This window comes from Rhea americana, unplaced genomic scaffold, assembly GCF_003343005.1.
Source record: "Rhea americana isolate MKP2758 unplaced genomic scaffold, rheAme1 scaffold_82, whole genome shotgun sequence".
Taxonomy (NCBI): domain Eukaryota; kingdom Metazoa; phylum Chordata; class Aves; order Rheiformes; family Rheidae; genus Rhea; species Rhea americana.
Window position 1 is genome coordinate 3,356,625 of NW_028187001.1, and position 19,861 is coordinate 3,376,485.

The 19,861-nt window shown below is 37.7% G+C and overlaps 1 protein-coding gene across 1 annotated transcript in view; it reads right to left on the reverse strand.

Moving 5' to 3' along the window:
* Nucleotides 1–9,544: 9,544 nt before the first annotated feature.
* Nucleotides 9,545–19,861, reverse strand: part of MAP7D2 (MAP7 domain containing 2) — an 83,197-nt gene continuing 72,880 nt past the window's right edge. The window contains exons 10-18 of the mRNA XM_085323164.1: nt 18,230–18,462; nt 17,722–17,848; nt 16,482–16,686; nt 16,209–16,313; nt 15,196–15,249; nt 14,481–14,559; nt 13,566–13,752; nt 11,641–11,920; nt 9,545–11,037 (exon numbers count right to left, since the gene is read on the reverse strand). Coding sequence (XP_085179290.1) covers nt 11,671–11,920; nt 13,566–13,752; nt 14,481–14,559; nt 15,196–15,249; nt 16,209–16,313; nt 16,482–16,686; nt 17,722–17,848; nt 18,230–18,462 — 1,240 coding nt within the window. The 3' untranslated portion in view covers nt 9,545–11,037; nt 11,641–11,670. The remainder of the gene's footprint in view (nt 11,038–11,640; nt 11,921–13,565; nt 13,753–14,480; nt 14,560–15,195; nt 15,250–16,208; nt 16,314–16,481; nt 16,687–17,721; nt 17,849–18,229; nt 18,463–19,861) is intronic.

Sequence of the window (19,861 nt, forward strand, 5' to 3'; positions counted from 1 at the left end):
GCGCGAGGCCGCCCCGGGAGCCGTTGCTGACCTCGGGGGCAACGACCGTCCGCGCGGGGGCGTCCCCGCGGCCTCAGGGCGCCGCAGAAGTACGTGTGCGAATGTCGCGGGAGGCGGCGGCGGCGTCGCGGCGGGCCGCTGCGCGCCCGCTAGAAACGCCGAGCCTGGGGTTGAGCCGGGCAGCGGCTCTGCCGTGAGGGCGGCTGGGGGCGCCGCCTGGTCCCGCCGCGAGGGCCTCGGCGCTGTGGGTCGCAGGGTTGGTAGCGGCAAAAACGAAATGGCGGGTGCTGGCCGTGGTGGATGTTCATTTAGAGATGTGGTCGCCCCCTTACACAAGGAAGTTTTACGGAAAAAAATAAACCTCCTCCCATGAAACTTGCTACCTGTCCTGTCCTGAGGCGGTTAGAAATCTCCGGAGTTGCTGACTTTCTGTGCCAGCAGCCGGATTAGCTGCAGCCCCAAGGGCAGGAGAAGGGCTGAGCCTCRCTGTGGCAGGGAGAGCTTGTGGTTCCAGTGTTTATCTGGTTTCTACTGCGACGTGAAGGGTCAGGCAGAAAAAGCTTGGCGAAAAGACTGCCTAAGGCCTTACTGATCAAGTAATCTACAATTAAATTCACTGCCGCATATGAGTCATCCCAGCAGTGAGCTCTGGTCAGGACGTTGATTCGCTCTGCTGACCCATGGGTAGCGTGGCTACCACCTACTTGTCAGAAAAGCGTGCGAGGTTTGTACCATCCCTTGCAGTACTTGAGTAACTAGCTTTTTCTGGTTCCTGGAGTGCTCCCTCTTTTAAGTATATTCTGGGTCTCCACTTCTCTCTGAGATGCAATCAGTCCCAGCAATCTGAACACTCTCCAGGCCGCTGGGATACACTCCCTTGACTGTCAATCATGATACCTAGCAGGCCTAACAGGTTTGGCATTTGAGTGAGTTTTTTTTTTTTCCTTAAGCTGCAGACAACAGCTGAACACACTGACAAATAATGAGGCCTTTTCGAAATGGAGTATCTTTCTATGGTAAAAATAAATAAACCTACTGCGTATGTATTTAAAATCATACAAAGCCACACATGAAAGAAGATACACTTTATTTAGGCAAAGATTGCTATACTAGAGTGGTGCCTTGTCAGATCAATCCATTAATGTGTTTAATTCAGATAGACGGAGGCTCACACTCTTGTTTTAGCCTGAGCACAGAGTCGATGTTCGCTTTGTATTTTTACATTAGCTGCAGGAAGAAGGGTGATACCTGATCCAACACTGTTACCATGGCACTGGCAGGTGATACCTGATCTGCTGGTATAAAGCTTGCCAATGCCAAGTTAGCCTGTGAACGTTTTCTGTAACAAATATGAGTCAGAAAAAGAAGCTGTATTGAGTCAGCACTCTGTGTTACGTAGTCCTGATGTTTTTGATCCATGTCAGAGCCATAGGGCTGCACTTGTTGTATTACCAAACTAGGGCCTGCTTCGGGGTGAAGTTAGATGTTTGTATTCACTGGATAAAAAATGGAGAGGAAGGGTGACTTACTGTTGGCATTCTCATTAGCCCCTTTACTAGATGTACTTCAAATATATGGTCTCAGTTTCCTTATGTTCCTACTTCCAGCTTGGGCTGCCAACTTTGGCTATCTTTCAGGCTTTTAGCAGCTGACATCTTTCTGCCTTCCTTTTATAGAGTTGATCTTTTAGCCAAGCATAATCTTTTTGTCTTCTTAACCTTGTCAGAGTCGCTGTGGTTGGGACTGAGGGATCTCTCTTCGTAACTCTAAGTTTGGTTGTTGTGCTTGAGCATTTGCAGGGTTCTGCATGGCTCTTCAGTAGTTTTGGGGCTAGCTCAAAGGAACCACGCACAATCATCAGACAAAATAATTTCTTCATCAAAACGCTTTGAACTTCTCATATGAAAAGCATATAGAAGTATAAGATTATTAACTTCAGTGTAGTATCTTTGCAATTAAAAGATTTACTGAACTATATGATACAGAAATATAGTTGCAAGCTGCACTAAACAATGCTTGCTTCCTCTTTACCTTATTTCTATTTTTATTAATAGCAGTTTGGAGTCAGAACAAGCCAGAGTGATCTTTAGATTGACTACGGAAGATTGAGCAAGGCAAATGCTGTTATCCTACTCTGCCAAAGGAACCAGTGAGAATTCCCACAGCCTAGAGGGCTCAAGCAGGTAATGTGTATTACAAGTTTGGCATACTTTTTACAATATGCGGGATAATCACTATGTAGAAAGTTATGGCTTCCTTCTCAAGACTAGGAAAAGGAAACTAAGAGAGAAAGAAAAATTTTAACGTTATTCCTTACTGCAGTTGGTGTCATGGCTTAGCTGTTTTTTATGTCTAGTGGGGCTGGTATTGCCCTGAAACTTAAAATTAAGCAGATGTCTCGTATACTAAATTATACTTTATTATTAACATCTTTGTTTGAATTCTCCTCAGATGCTCTTGATCCAGTATCCACTTAGCTTGGTGGATATCATTAAGCATATACAAAATGATCTCCACAGTTGGGACCATGTAGTGTAAGAAAACAAGAAATGAAACACACTTTACAAACTAAATTAATTTTCAAACCAGCATCTTTTAGTAGTTCCACAACATCATTATTCTCTGTCTGTAAATTGTAAAGGCTACTGTTACACAAGGCTTGACAATTACTACTTATTAAGACTAATTATTTTAATCTATTTCCATGTTTTTCTAATTAAATATCATTAGATAAGAGAATAGCTTTCACATTTGTGTAATGTTTAATTTGGTAAACATTCCCTTTGGAAACCGTATGGCTGTGGTATGCATGCTAAACAGCTGAAAATTTTGAATGGAAATAACTTAGAATTCAAAGACAGAAATTAATATTAGATAGTAGACAGATCTTAAGTATTTGTTCTTGCAACCAGGCACTTCATTTTCTGCATAAAATGTTACTATTGGAGCAGAACTTTGCTAGACAGTATCACGTTAAGTTTTTTTAAAAAAGAAGTGGAAATAAAACTTTACTCAACCTCTAGGCAAGGTCAGGCACAGAAGCAGGTCTAGCAGCACAGGTTGAGCTGTGCCAGGGAGCGTTGCCTGGGCTTTCCCACACTTCCAGGCTCATCATTACACAACTACTTTAGAATAGTTGTTTTCCACTGAAGTGGACTAGATAGATGGAATTAAAAGCTGTTGGTAGGAAAGGGGTTAGCTTGTCATAGCCARTTCATTTTGATATGTGTAGACGGAACCTGTAGATGGTAATATTTAGTGCATCAGGGCAGTTAGAGAGGATCTGGTGGAGTATGTGTCTGCAAAGAGAAGACTCACCATCGAGAAGACCAGCTGTCAAAGGGTAATCATGTTTTCACCAGCTAACCTCTCATAGTATTTCAAGGGAAATTTTTAGTTTAGGCTTTGGGATTTTATTCTGCCTTTAGATAAGACTGGTATGGCTTAATTAACTCTGATATCTTCTTTTAGAAAAGTTTATCTTTCTTTTTACTTCACATCCTCCTCTCTCCTATAGCAGAACTAGTTATTTTTTTCTTTCATTTGTATCAGAATACTTTAGCCAAACCACAGAGTATGTCTGCTGTTATGAAACAGTGTGCCTAATCCTGTGCAAGCATACAACACATTTGCTTCCTCCAGTAAAAAAAAAATCTGTCATTCAGTGGAACAAAATTAGCTAAGCCTTTAGCCTCCCGCTGGAGGAGTGTCAGCTCTTTCTCTTTACAGAAACTGAGATACTGATGCTTAAATCAATGTCTAAAGTTACTTGTGAAAATAACTTCAAGTCTGTTGCATCTCATCCAGACAAGGAAAGAATTTTATCCAAAATAAAACAGAAAACAAACAAGCAAAGTTGCGAGAGCTTGTTTCAACAGCTTTCTATAGAACTTTTTAATTCAAGCTTAAAGCAACAGATAACAATTCCCTCCTTAATTGAGGAAATAAACCCCACATTATTTAGCTTTGAAATTTAAGGGAAGCTTTAAAATAATCATTTAATTAAAACCTGAAGGAACATGAGAAGATGACTGAGTGCATGACTTGGCTCAGATAGTATCACCACATTATTCTTTAAAGAGAGCTTTTAGCAAGGCTGGGACTTCGTGACGTAATGATGCCTCTGTGTTTTATTTATGAGGATTTCGTGACTTTCCTGTAACAACATGTAAAAACTATGCCATTAGGTATGCAGCACATGTCAGCTTGTCATGATTTTGGCAATATACCAGCAAAAACAATTCCAGTGTATGATTTAATACCAATATGTGACATAAACACAGTTAACAAAGAATTTTGAAAGCAAAGGCTTTGAACTAAGCTTGTGATCTAGGAGGCCATAGCAAATTAATTCAAAAAGGAAGCAGGAAGGCAGAATGGCTATATTTCTTTGCCTGTGCAAGAACCACAGTTTAGAATGGTGGCAGAATGAGAAATTGCAATGAAACAGCAGGATGGGAAGTCTGAAGAGAGAGCAGATTTCAAAATGTACAGCTTGATAGGATATTGTGGGCATTACTGATATGCATTTGGCGTAGGAATTTGAATGTTAATTATTTGATAATAGGTCTGCACAAAGTATCTTAGCATTCTTTAAGCAATAGTGCGCCTTCATCCATCCTTTTTTTCTGCTTCCTTCATTCCATCAACTTATTTATTTGTCAAAGCCACAAACAATTCCATTTGTTATATGACACTTTCAASTCTGAATTTCAGCATTGGGCCAAGAGCATATGAACATAAACTAACCATGTGAAAATTCACATTAGAAATGCAGACGTTTCTTGCCAAAAGGAGAGTGCAGTTCTGACACAGTCTTCACCTGAGAAGAGGCTGCATTGAATTTTATCCATTTCTGCTCAGGATTATATGGATTCATTGCAGGTGACAGTAGTGTCTCATAGCCATCTCCAATAAACTGCTGGAGGCCAGCAGTTGCTCAGTCCCCAAACGCTCCTCTGATTTTATGCTTCTCTGCCATCTGAGGTATAGACAGTCTTTGTTCAGGAGCAGGTAAGAACAAACTTATTCCAGCAGGCAACAACAAGAATTTATATTATCTCAGATTTATTTTATTYGAACTGATAAAGCAATATGAAAAACAAAAAAGAATTAAAGGTGTTCTCAACTGAGAACTCACACCAGGAAAATTAGGAGCAGCTCCATAGAAATTATTCACATAAACTTCCAGAACTCTGTATATTTAAGGTGCTAATAATGATATGTTAGATGATGTTGCCATCTGTGTTTTAGAAGAGATAAGTTATTCTGAAAAGGGATATATGAACATAATGTTAATACAGTGTTACAGATACTGCTCTTATATGCCTTAGGACATGAAAAATATTGCACAATTCAATGTTTCAAGAGCAGACTTTCATCTGTTAAGCAAAGCACTAACTTTCAGCAGGTAACAGGGAATAGATACTGGGCGTATATATATCTAAAAAGCAGATTATATGATGCAAAGATATGTGTCCAATCATTCATTTACTGTACTTGAACACATGTAAGGTTTTGTCCCATTCTGTTCCCACCCCTAATATATATTCCAAAGTAAAGAAAAAGACTGACTATGATAGAGAATAAATAAAAGGGAACTAAGGTCCTGCTCTACTATTACATGTATTGAGAGGAGCAAGCCAAAAGCATTCTAGTTAGATATATAAATTGAGATGGAGGGAAGGAAAACAAAACAAAACAGGAAGAAGCTCTAACAGGTCTTGCAATTACAATACCTCAAATTAAAGGAATTTACAGAAATATAAATTCCTAGAATAACTGAAATATTCATCTATATGGCAAAACAGGTTTTACATCTAACTTTTACATGTATTTAAATATGGAAAAGAAGGAACATGACATATGACAAACCTAACTTCAAATATACTAGACAACTAACTCACTCAGTTTCACAAGTTTGGCTAAAAAATAATCTGTATTTGGCTCATGCCCATCATTATTTTAAAGCAAAAAGCAGTTAAGAAGCAAACAAACATCAAAAATTGTTCTGGTGGTCAAGAAACCATTCTCTTACATTTTAGACAATAATTTTAAAAGCTTAAGCATCTTTTCTCTTATATTTAAGGGCTTTGTTACTTCAATAGACAAGTTAAAGTGACCAATGGAATGAACAGCACCACTTAATTTTCAGCTGTAGAAGAGTGTGAGGATAAGATAAATGATGGGATAAAAAAGTGGATGAGAGAAGAACATTGTGGGTTGCAATATTCTGGAGCAGTATTACTGTTACTAATAGCAATAAAAATGCATTCAAATATCTTAGGATTTCTATGGTTTTAAAGTTTATGTATTCCTGACAGATTGAATGTATTTAAACTGTTTTTCTAAATATGGAAAAAAAAAATCCAGAGAAAATTGTTTTTAGTAATAAAATCAATCGCCATATTTTCCAGATTTTAGCATAGTGGCCCAACACTAATATTTTTTCCAGAATTTAATATTAATACTGGAAAACCACATCCCAAAATGTCAGGTAACTTACACAAATTTACACCCACACACAGAGGCAGCATAGGACAATAACCACTCCATGCTGTTTCTGGAGGCAACCAACAGCTTGAGTATTGTTCTAAAATGGAAGTAAAGGGAGACTGTTTTTCAGTCTACACTGTTCTTGTATAGGAGGGAGGGAAGGGTGGAAGGAGAAAGATCTGCACACCACTAACGCAGGAGAAAGAGAAGTGTATATCCCCACTGAACGTACTTATTTGTCTGCAGCTTAAAAGACAGCTTTGTTCTTATTTTTCCAGTACAGCATGTGGGCAGTGGATGAGAGAAAACAAAAAAATGAATCTCACAAAGTAAATAGCCTTTGGCTCTTGAGTATTAAACTCTTTACATGTTAAGACCTTTTGAATAGGTAAGATACAGAAGAAACTAGTTACTCATGGGAGCAGTGCTACAGCTGCTATTTGCAAACGCCCCCTCAGTGGACAACACTGCAAGAGCTCAGTGTCCCTTTGCCAACCGAGGCAGCTGCTCAGTGGTCTCACAGTTGTCGTCCTGAAAGGACAGAGCACAAGCTGAATGTCAGCTAGTTTAATGAGAAGGTACCTACTACGAATGTACACTTTAGAGCTTAAAGCAAACTTCTTAACCTCTCCTGACTCATGGCAGGGGGCTCCATACAGGATTTTTTAGGATGAGGGGATGCAGCTTCACAATAGGGCATGTGATACAGGGATGGGACCACTATTCAAGGCTTTAAGGGAAAATACATCTTCTGTGAGGGTTTCCAGGCTGCTGTGCAGCGTTGCAGCTGCAGTGCTGCCCTGGGGATCCCATGCCCCTCTGACTGGCCACGACTSATCCTAGATGAGGCCTCTGTGCTACCTTGGGTACATGAGGTCATGGAGCAGCAAAAGAGCTGCAGTGCCACACTGAGAAATATGAGTGTGGTGGTTGCAATGGCACCCGACCTGGCCAGCCACTTGCTCGACTTCATATGTGAAACATGAGGCTGGACAGTCCTGCCATGCTCCAGCTGGCTGTGGGTAACAGGAGCTTTTTTTTTTTTTTTTCCTGGCTTCTGCCTCATCCCTGACCCCCATCACACAAGCAAGGCTGGAGCTTCAGTGAGGTGGGAAGCAAGGACTCACTTTTTGAACAGTGGCAAAGGGAAGATCCCAATTCTGCTCAACAGTATCCTGTGCAGCTTCTGTTGCTTTTTTCCACATACGTAATTTGTATGTTTACAGGAGCAAGGATGACTTTTTCCTCTTTTGTCCTCTTTACCATGAACTGAAAAGGTAGGCTCAAGGGCAGAGCCCCCCCCCCCCCCCCCCAACCCCAATGCCATCTGGTTTTGAAACAAGCACAAGGGAGCCAAGAGCCATGGAGGCTGCTACAGGCCTTTGCCAGGCTCAAGACAAGCTTGGGTGTCATTGCCCCGAGCAATTCCACATAAAATGCTGATCCTAACCACAGTTACTGTGACGCCCAGTTACCTTAGATACATACGTTATTTATTACTTTAAAAACTTACTGCTAGTTATACAAGTTAGAGAAAATAGATCTTGGAAAGGATGGTAACAATGTCAGATTCTTCTTTGTGTTTATTGCATAAGATCGCTACATTGACATTATTTCATTGTGCTGTGTGTTAGCACTATATGTTACTAGCATATATCATGTACTGGTCTAACTGTGTAAGCTTTCTATTGTTTTGCTTTAGTAATGCAGTTCTTGTGTTTTAATTAGTTCGTCAGAATTCTGTTTCAGTGGTTTCCTGACACTCCTGTTTTACAGACTGCTTTATGAAAGACATCCATTCAAGAATCATTTCTTTATTCTCTTTTCTCTTGCTTCTTCTCACAGCTTGGTCCTCAAATGCTTTATATCAGAAAAGTTCTGCAAAGGATTCATGTGAATCACTAGCAGTCCTTCACTGCAGTTTCAGGACCACTGTCAAAGTAAGTTCACTGTGCAGACCTGAATCAGCAGCAAACACGAATATTGGTACAAAGAAGTTGTATCATCAAAAGCAAAAAGGAAGAGTAATTTAACCTCTCAAATGATGGTACTTGCTCAAGATATTCAGCCAAATTTTAAGGTTATATCTGAAAGCAAATTAAAAAATGTTCTTGCATATTTTTTATTATAGGAATACTCACTTGTTTTCCCTCCTTTAATCTTAATAACTGAGTGAAAAAATGAATAATCCAAAACAAAATGAGAGATGAAGTGTCACCAYAGAAAGTACTAGTACTAGATATACATATATATACACACACTCAAACATACACACACGTATATATACACACACAATATAAAAGCAGATTTTCTCACTTTGAATTTTCATTGAAGTTGTGATTTTATGAAAAATAAATTATGCTGATCCTTCTCCATAACCTTCACTAGAATACTAATAACAACTCCAAGCTGGTCTGTTTCTAAACAGTACTATGTGTATTTAGCTTGAAGATAAGTTTAGCATTTATATATACTTCTACRTAATGGATAACACACAGCTAAGACAGTGGACAGAACAACATCCAGTGGGACCACATCCCGTTGGGGGCAGGCCTCCCAAATTTTCTTTTCTTTGTTTTCTTTGCCCCACAGAGCAGAATGTGGGTTACATATTGCATTGAARTGGCTTCATGCCACTAGCATTTTGGATGCCATAGTTTGGAGCCCTCACTTCACRGATCTTCTGCCACCAGTCTACACTTCTTCTACGTACTGGTGAAATGTCAGAAAGCAAATTATTATATTGCCAAGAAAACAACAGTTAAGTATTTTGAGGTTCTAAGAACTAGTGCTTCATGCAGTATGACTCCCTTCCTCCAAAAGCACCCCAGAACAAATTAGAATGTATTTTAAGTTTGTCATATTTTTGCTATGAGTTAAAAAAAAGCTATGAAACAATTTAGTTTCATAAATGAAAATGTATTTAACCTTTATACATGCTATACATGTCATGCAAATGAAGAAATCTACAGGTTATACAATGACACCGTAATAAAATATAATGTGACATTTGTCAAACACAATGTATCACAGCAAAACAAACAGTTCATTTTTGTTTGTTTTTTATTTAAGAAATAAATGTAGGACTAATTTGGAAGACACAGTATCATGCTACAGCTTACTGCACAGTCAAAAGAATTGTTTTTTCTGAAGTACACTAACATAAATAGAGCTGTACTGTTGTAGGTATGCTTTCTTTATCACACACAATTTCATTGGTTACTTTCCTGTTGCTGGCTTTGAAAAGCACAAGAACAGGGCTACAAGTGAGTTCAGGCTATACTGTGAACTCTCTTACATATTAAAAAAAAAAAAAAGTTTTCACTTTTTTGTGTTTTTTTTTCCAAGCAGATTTGTATATTTCTTTCTTTCTTCTCTCTCTTTTTTTTTAAATTTTTTTTAAATAAGGAACTGGACAAAAATGTCCTCAAAGCAGCACATGATCTAGCATAAAACTTATCATAGTTCACCAACAGAAATCAAATTAATATTGTATGGCACATAATGTCTACACATTATACATTCTTGATGTGAATTTTTCCATAYAGATGCTTATAGAATATTAAGGAGGCTAGCAGTGTTCACTGTGTCTCTCTCTGCTCTTGTAGTTCTGCTGCAACATTTTTATATTGTTTTGCTGCTAACTATATTTTGTTGTTGCTGAGCCTATAGGAAGACAAAATATTTCTCCACATGATTGAAAGCCTGCTGGTATTAACCAAGTGTCTGTGTCTCCGAAGATTAACGCGTTATCTGACCCCCTTGACATACTCATTTGGATCTACTACAGTAATACAATACATATTAAGGGATTATACTAGGCATTTTGCCTACATTGTTTACAGGTGTTACAACAAGTATGATTTTAACACATAAGTGATAGTCGCTCCAGGACTATTAGCATTAACCAGTAACTGCCACTAGTAACTAAAAATGGCAACATAATCATAACGGGATAACTCCTACACTCCACAGTTAATAAGAAGGCTTTTTGATTCCAGCAGTTGTATACTTTTCATGCCTCTTCAGCTATAGCTTTGAATTATACACCTGCATAAAAGTTGCCAAGAAGTCCTTATTAACAGAGGAAAAAAAAAAGGCACAAAACTAAAATACAGTATATTTCACTTCAATGCACTGTGGGCAAATCTCATCATTATTTACAAGAAAAAGATCTAAATAGATGAACAAGAAAACTTAAGTAAGAATGACTGTAAAATAAAATGCACAGTGAAAATAAATCACAGTGACATGTTCAGATGAATTTTAAATTAAAAGAAGAAATAAGTGCTTTATTAGCAGCTAAAGCTCGAATTCTAATGCACACTCAAGTCTTCCCTGAAACTACCATGGCTCTAAATCACTGGTTTCTACCAAAAGCAGCCAGTTATTCAACGTATTCCATGGGAAGACAAAGTTATATTCCACTCTGATTATTTGAAATCCAGTGTTCAAGGACTGCAGAAGCTTTTTCAAGTGACAAGCTCTTATTTTACTGCCAGTAGCATCACAGGGATAGACATCCTCCACAAACTTCTGCCTCTGTCAATTAAACAGAAGAAAAGAAAACCAAGTCAGCTATGCAAGTTAGATGGCTTCATTTTTGTAATTTAGAATACATTCTTTATTACAATTGTCTGTGGCATTGTATTTTAAAACTGTCATTAAATTGTACTATACTTTTTCCATGTAATTTGCTGGTTTTCCAGGATAAATTATTCTACATCATGCTGCAAGTATTACAGCAGTGAAAAAGGGTAAGTAGCAACAATAATTACCATTTTCTAGGTTTGCCCAACAAAATTTTAACTGCTTTCTTCATGCTAATGGGCTCCAAAGACTTGTAGGAAAAGTATATAATTAGTGAAGAGAAAGAGCAACTTGCTTCTCACTATATTCTGAATGGATAAATGAAGTATTTTAATTTATCAGATACTTTCAGTTGCTATGATGTGCTCAGCTCACATACAATGCCAACTTAAGAAGAGCTGCAAATATGAAAGATTATGCTAAATTTAAATATCCTGGAGACCATCTCTCTTCTTCTCTCCACGTATGCTGTTTATCCTTGATACATTCTTCTAGAAAGCTCGTAAGTAATCACAGCAAGTTGTCGTATCTAAGGTGTTTATCACAATACTGTACCTTTATCTGTTTTGCAGAAAAGTGAGGTTGTCAACAGATAGAATTAAGTGTATTTTCCTGTCCTGGACTGTTAAATCCCTCAATCAAGTTTTTGTTACAGTCATCTAGGCTAATCGTTTCACTGGATATTTTGGAGTAAGTAGCTTGGCCTGTAAAATCCAAAAGATCTTCAAGAGCCTTGGCATTACTTGTCCCATTTTGGTCCAAAGAAACACTGGGCATGAGTTCATTCATGGGTGAATATTCAGGGATAGAGATGAGCTCTTCTTTTGAAACTGGGCTATACAAAAGATAAAAGAAAGAAGATGAAGAAACAAGAGTGTGTGACTTTTCATTAAGCAAAAATCAAATTATTCTGACAGAAAAAAAAAGACTATATATATTAAGGCTAGTTGTGGCAAGCCTTTACCTAAAATATACCCCACTCTAAACAAGAAGAGATTTTTCCTTAAAAATTAATGTTTRTAGTGGCTGTGTGACATGAACATTTGTCTCCTAAGAATACATTTCTGGTAGTTAATACCTGGTGGTTTATTGGACAATCATTGAACAGCCATTATTTCAGTATCTGCATTATTCTGTTACTTAAATATACTATTTTTATTACAGCTTTCAAATTATCATCCTGATCTTGCAACCTTTACCTAAAGTACTCACATTTCACAGTCTAAATAAAAATACATTTCTTAAGATCTTGTGATATACTTCAGACATAGAAATCCCAGAAAATTTAATCTAACAAGTGTTGCAAGCAGCTGATCCCTTGCTGAGACTAGGAACTCTGGGACAGATTTCAGTTTGGAGAGTAGAAGGCAGAGACAAGGTTTCACTAAGACTTCTAAAACCATGAAGCTAGTAAGTAGGCTGAGAGCAGAATTACTGTGCATCAAATCCTGCAACTCAAAAACTAGGGGGTGCTCAATGACACTAGCAGGAGATTGGGTTTAACACAGATCAAAGAACATACTTTTCCTAGTGTGACTGAGCCATGGGACCTGCTGCTAGATGAGGACATGTACGCAAATAGTATCAGGAAGTTCAAAAAGATTTAGACAAACTCATCGGCAACAGGTCCATCAGTGGCTATTAGAAAGGGAAAGATGTACCTTCCGATATCCCTCAAACAATACCTCTGTGTGGTCTTGGATTGCAGAAAGTGGCTGGGTCCAGGTGCTCTATGTAACTATTTTTCTTATTGCTGTTCCCTGAGACTGAGTGATAATCTAGAGGGACCTCTGGTTTCACCCCGTATGGCATTTCTTACGTTCTTGTGCAGATTGGAAGTACTGAAACAGTATAAGGGATTAATTTGGCTTGCTGATTAGGGAACTACAGTATCAAAATTCCATGTTTAAAATTCAGAGCTAGATTTCCCATAGCAACCTTAGATTATCAACTTCCTTCTTTCAAGCTAATCTTCCCATCAAAATCCAACAGTATTAAAACCCAGGAAGTTATTTACTGATTTCCATACATTTGTTCAATTTAAACACATCAAAATAATTATGAATTTAGTATTTTACTCTGTTTATATGGAGTTCATGCAATTTTGACACAAATAAAAAACGGGTGGCACCTGAACAATATCTACAGTAATTACTTTCACAGTACTGCATCCTGAATTCTCAGAACAATCTGAAAGGTTTGGGCAAATTTGTATGAAATCAGTAAGTAAGAACCATTGAAGGCTTTCAGTAGTTTTTTCAGTGTGTGAGAGTGATATGAAGCTCTGCCGACTCTAGTCTGAAACTAACATTTTGCATCTTGACAGCGTGTATTATCAGTGGGAGTACAGCAAACAGCAGACACCAGACTGACACATCGTGGGGTAGGCAAGAAGTAATGAGTATTAACAAATAAAACTGAAAACTTCAAACGTGGCTAATATGAATTCCACAATTTCTACTAGTAGATATGGTCTGTACCTCACATCCATAGACTGAACCTCATCTGTTGAATCTTCTGTGCTGTTAGTTTTCCCATCAACAGCTTCCAGCTGAATAAGTCCTGAGACTGACTTAAGTCCATTAGCAACTACATCTTGGGAAGGGATTACAGAGGCAGCAGTTTCTGAGCTTTTATTTTTCAGGCAGGTTGCCAATCCATTGATCTCTGAAAAAAAGAAGGTTTGAAAATATGACAGTAGCAATACCTTTATTTAAATTGTTAAAAAAAAAAATCACAAATCCTCTTAAGTTATAGATAGAGTAGAAAAGGAGAACTGACAATACAGGAGGAGTTAATTTTATCTATGACTCATTGCACTATATTGCCAATCTTYCTTTCCCCTCTAAAATTGCTCTTTATGCTATTTTTTTTAATTTAAAGAAGCCAGAAGAGAATGTATGTTTTATACCACATAATAAAAGCCTTCAGCTGGTGCAAATAAATACAATATATATAAATCCCACAGCTACCTTTTCTTTTTTTTGATAATTCTTAAAATACATATGCTGCTTTCATCAAGTCATATCAAATGCAAGAATTTTAGAAAAATGTTATAAAAAACTTGCAAATTTGGCTATGTGCAAAATTTTGTATCTACAAAACTAGAATGTAGAACGCAGCAACCAAATCAATCCGCAGGCTAGAACTTCTCATTTACATAAATACTGTCTCAGGTACTGTGTAGAGTAGAAGCTTTCTTCTGCTGCTACTTAAGGAGCAAAACAAAAGGTAAGCCTCTAGTTTCTAGCATTCGAAACATTCACACAAATGTAGCTGTTCCTTTTTGAGATGAAAGCTAAGAACTTGTGATAATACAGTGCTCTATCTGAGACTACAAATCCCTTAAAAGAACTAACTGTGAAAACAAGTCAGAAAAATAAGGCAAGTTTTACCTGGTTGGCTGAGAACAAGGGCTTTTGGTTGCTTTTCCACATTCAAAGTTGATGGTATCTCCAGTTTTGGCTCCTCTTTCTGTAATCAAGTAATAAATCAACTGTATTAGATGAAGGACTGCAACTTCATGGAACTGATGGGACTCAGAACTTGGCAGAGTGCCTGTGACAGGCAGGTGGGTCCAACAGCAATAGAGGATATATTTTTTTAAGCATAGGATTTTTTTTTATTAAAAAAAAATTTGAAAGGTCAGAGAGCTTATTAAAGTAACTGAAGAGATAGTTTCCTTAGTAGAAAACAAAAAATAGAAGTGAAAACTTCTCCCCTGTTTGCAATCCTATGTTCCTGGCAGGCTTAGCACAGGGAGCTGAGTAACCAGTTCACACTGSCTGATACAATGCTGGAGAAGATCCATGACATCAGCAGATGCTACAKCTTCAGCACCAAGTACTACTGTCAAGGACTGGGCTCTACCCACCTCATTAGGCAGTGAGCACGGTGAGTCTACAACACTTGCACAAAGCTGGGTCTCCACAGCAGTAGCACAACAGTAACTGTGACACAGGAACAGTCACTCTTAGCTCTAAAATGCACCTAAGATTTGGGGATAGAGTACACCTAAGTTTACCCACTAATATGGTTCAATTTTCAGATACGGATTGTAGATTAAAAAAAAAAAGTCCCCCAAAGCCCCTCAAAACACACTGTTCATACCTTTATTTCTGGTGTTTCACTCCTTCTTGTTCTCTTCATTATTTCATCTATTCTCTAGAAATCAAAATAAACTAGAGCATTAGAAGGCAGGTGACATAYTTAACTTGACAGACTGATAAGATAYTTCTCTACTATGATGACTTCATCCCTGCCTCTCCTGAAAAAGGGACGATAAATAAAGAAAACAAAGAAAACAAAAGATTAAAAAACAGATAAGCATTTTAACATCAGGTGTTTGCAGTCATTAGTTCTGCTCTGTTCCAAAACAAGACATTTATTTAACAACTACTATCATTTCCATCTAGTTGCTTTTCCAACTATTTCCAAATGGCTGCTTTTAGAACAGTTAGGCTTTCTTGAATGGAGGAGTAAAAARAAGTATTTGAAGTTATTCCTGATAGAAATGTGCTATGTGTTATCCTAAAATTGATTTTTAATTCTTTGTTCCTTAAAAATCTCCCCAAAAATCTTACATCTTTGCATCAGAGTGAAAGGAAATGTTCAGATTTAAAGTTGTTTTAGTTTGATATCCTAATCTGCAACATGCCTCCAGCACAGTGGTAAACAGTTAAAAAAAAAAAAAAACCACACTGGAATAACATACGCAGAAAAAAGACCTTTTACAACCAGAGTTTCTGTACTCTGCAGCTCTGCAGTTGTAACCTCTTTCCTGTATGTAAAGCTAAATTATGCAGCTGCAGCCATTTCCTTGTGCAGGAACAGTTACAGTGGTAGCCAGATACTCATGCTGCCACTGCATAATATACATGACTATAGACAAGCCAAGTGGGAGGAAACTTGTTTTTAATCACATTAACTTTTTCAATTAAAAACATGGAGCTTTTCTTGTGTAAGTTTTAAAACTTGCAAGGAACATATATTAAACGAGGCAAAAATAGTGATCTGTAATCTTGTCCAGATTATTATTTGTAGATACTAATGGATAAATTTCTGGGTTTTTGAATTTAAATAAGAAATGAAATAATTATCTTAAATGAGAAACAAATAGCTACCTTCTTCCGCTCCAGTCTTTCTTGCTCAATTTGCTGCATAATTTGTTCCCTTTCAAGACGAAGTTGTTCAGCTGCCTCACGGGCTTTGATTTCTGCTTCTTCCTTCTAATCAAAATGTGTAAAATAYGATAAGTCCATTATTTCAGGCAGGTTACCAGATACTATACTATCTTATATAGTATATAAGGATATATCCATATTATTGTTGGAGAGTTACGACAATAATAACCTTCTGAAATACAAGAAGTTTCATATTTGTATTTGAGATGATACCTGTTTTTCAAGTTTGGCTTGGAGCTCTTTTTCTTGCTTTTCTTTTAACATTTGCTCCTCCTCGGCTTTCCTCCTGGCTTCCTCTTCTGCCTTTTTTCTAGCTGCTGCTTCTTCACGTTTTCTTTCCTCCTCTTTCTTACGAGCTTCTTCCTCTAGACGAAGTCTTTCTTCTTCTGCCTTTCTTTTCTGCTCTTCTCTTTCAAGCCTGCAAGAACATACCATTTTAAAAATGTTTCACCTTGTTTAGTATGAATCCTATTATATATTTGGCACACAATTGGCATCGGCTAATAAATGCACCAGCACACACTTTTATGGAAATGCACAGCTACAGCAAAGAGGTTGCACACGTCCAGAATTCAGATGGCCATTAAACTTCTATTCCAATCTTGGTTTCCTTTCATCAAGTATTTCATAGAAATTATATTTCCCTTTAAAAGAACAGGATGATTAAAGAAAGAAAAAAGAAAAAAATGCTAATTCTGATTTCAAATAGAATATAAAGAAATAATGTTCTGTAAGATTCAAAAGTAAAAATGTCCCTCTCCCCTTGTATGTCATTTCAACCCCAGAATGCTGGTATTCATACACAAGTAAATACTTCCTTCCTTCATTTCAGCTAAAGATAAATAGCCTGGAAAAGTAGCTGCAAACAGAKCCCATGAAGCGCAGTGGCACATTAAATCTGTGGTGGCCACTGGCCAGGCAAGGGATATCACGCCTCTTGGTCATCTCATTCAGGAGCTGCTTTGGCTACTGATCATTCTCAACTTTGCATGTTGGGAATTCAGGAAATATTTCAATTGGGCCAAATTGGCAGAAGCTGGTGATTTTTTCTCCACCATTCTCAATAACAATATGGCAGAAACAGAGTTGATCTAGACAAGCAGATTTAGTGATTTAGTATTTTCACGCTGTCCTGCAGTGTAGACACATTTGAAGTGTTTGGATGAATGATTGTGTCTTCAGGCTTCTTAAAGGGGGCAAAACTACTAGTTTCTAACTATTCGACAAAGACTGCAAAAGACGCTAATGAATAACGGGTCAAAATTTAAAGAAATAAAGACTTAAATGTTAGCTGCTGAATAGCTGTCTTGATTCTCAGAACGGTTTCTAGAATCTTCAATGATACAGGTTATAAACCTTCTGGGGCAAGGACCATGTGYCAGTATAGTCCACAGTACAAGTAATAGAGACACATTATTATTAGATAATAAMATTTTCACAAATTAACAGATACCTCTCCCGCTCTTCTCTTTCTTGTCTCTCCCTTTCTTCTTGTTCTTTTTGCAGGCGTGCCTGTCGCCTTTTCTCCGCTAGAATTTTTGAAGCTTCTTCTGCATCAGTTGTTCCTGCTGTGAGCTTCCCTGGAAGAACATCAAGATTGGAAAGATAGGCTGGGAAATGAGAGATTGCCCAGCACTGTGATGCTTGGATAGTGGCTGAAATGGGTCTAGTTCACACTATTAAGCCATCCTTGTTTTTCCTAGACATGCATCAGCATCGTCAGCAGATGAAGCATGGGATAAGTAAGAGTATCCCTGGATTTCAACATTTTCACATTTCCATTAGCAACAAATGTTCTCCAAACATGGGTTGCCTGGTGAGAATCATACAAATTACTGGTTCCACTAGGTACCTTTACAGGTACTCACAAACCCCTCACTGAGCAGCTTCACAAAAAGAACAGAACCCCACTGTTCAAAAGTTTCATGGACCCACAGCATCTTGCTTGCAATAAAACTCACCTTCACTATTTTCAGTCTTTCCTGCAGAAGGCACGTGCTTCTCAGAAGCTGCCTGACCTGCCTCATCAGTGCGTGTTCCTGAGGATTTTTGATGACTGATATTCTCCTTCTCCTTGTCTGCTTTCTTTTTAGGAGTTTCCTGGCTGAGATTAGAAGTGGCACGATGCTTCACAGGTGAAGCTGGATATTGTTTGGCATTTTTGGGAGACTGAGGATAAGTCTTTGCAACTGTCCTGATGAGGAAAACAAAAGTCAAAGAGTCCGTTACGCAACTGGGAATGAAGTTCTGTCTTTATATATATGATTCTTCTTGTTGTCTCTGTCTACACAGTAATATCAGCAGTTTTGCACAATATTGCATAGAAAATAGGCTGGAGGCAAAACAATCAGAACCTGAAATGCAGGAAATTATCAAGCAAGTGCAAATGATTRCAGGAAAGTCTAATATAAAATATCAAAAATATTCTCTGAGTTGTGGGAAAGCAATATGATATCATGGACTAACAAGTGCCATTTCATAAATATTTTTGTCAACGTTATTGTATTCAATAGCTCATCTCAGCATTTAAAGCAAAGCTATGACTGCTTTCTGTCTGGAGCAATTACGACGAGTTGTAACGTGATGCTTTCATCTGAATACAGCCTTCTCAAAYATGGTCTTTTTCTAATAGTATTTGATTTTCTAAAATAGCATAAAGTATTGCTATATAGCAGGATAAGGCTGGGAAGAGCAAAAGGAGACAGAACTGCTCAAATCATTCTGCAGTCAGCCCCACTATTTCAGTGCTTTAACCAGCATCAAGATAACAGATCGAAGGCTCAAAACTGAGGCTCTGGGACCTTCTACATGGCTGCACTTGTSGCAACAGCACTGCACACCAGCAGTGCTGCTGATAACCTGCTCGCATGCTGCATCCTTTAGATTGTGTGATAACCCTGAAGTCACTTCTTTGAAAGTGAAAGAGTAAAGATACTTGATATTCAGTGAAAATATGTGCACATTAAAGAGAACAGATTACAGGGAAACATAAAACTATATACAAACACTATTTATTATTTATATAGCACCAGTAACTAACATTAAATACTTGTAATGTTAAGAAAGACCATGTGACTAAGTATTAAGGAGGTAAAAGAGATTACAATCTTAAAAGAAAAAGTAATTAATGTTGAGTCCCATTAGAAAAATAATCTTACATTAAGGTGAAAATTACAAATGCTGTTATAACCTCTCTTACAGATATGCAATTATGATATAAATGTATTATCCCTTATCACCTTTTTTCATCTACACAATATACAGTTTCATGTACTACAACATGATGTTTTCTGGACTGTGCACTTCTCCTAACAGACCATAAGCATGAAAAATGTGAACATTTATGAATGGCTGAAAATTAGTGGACAAGAGTGCAAAATTTTTGTATATATCTAACTACAGTATTGTGTGGCCAGAGACTACTAGCAAAACAGCATTTACGTTATGGACCAGATGATTAAAATTATGAGTCTTTCCCCCTCCCCCTCAACTGATAAACTCAGGGAAAGAAAGGTTTCTTTCCATCATATCACGCATTTGAAAGAGGTTAGGACACCAGAATACAAGGAGCTCATTTAAAACTGCCCAGTTTA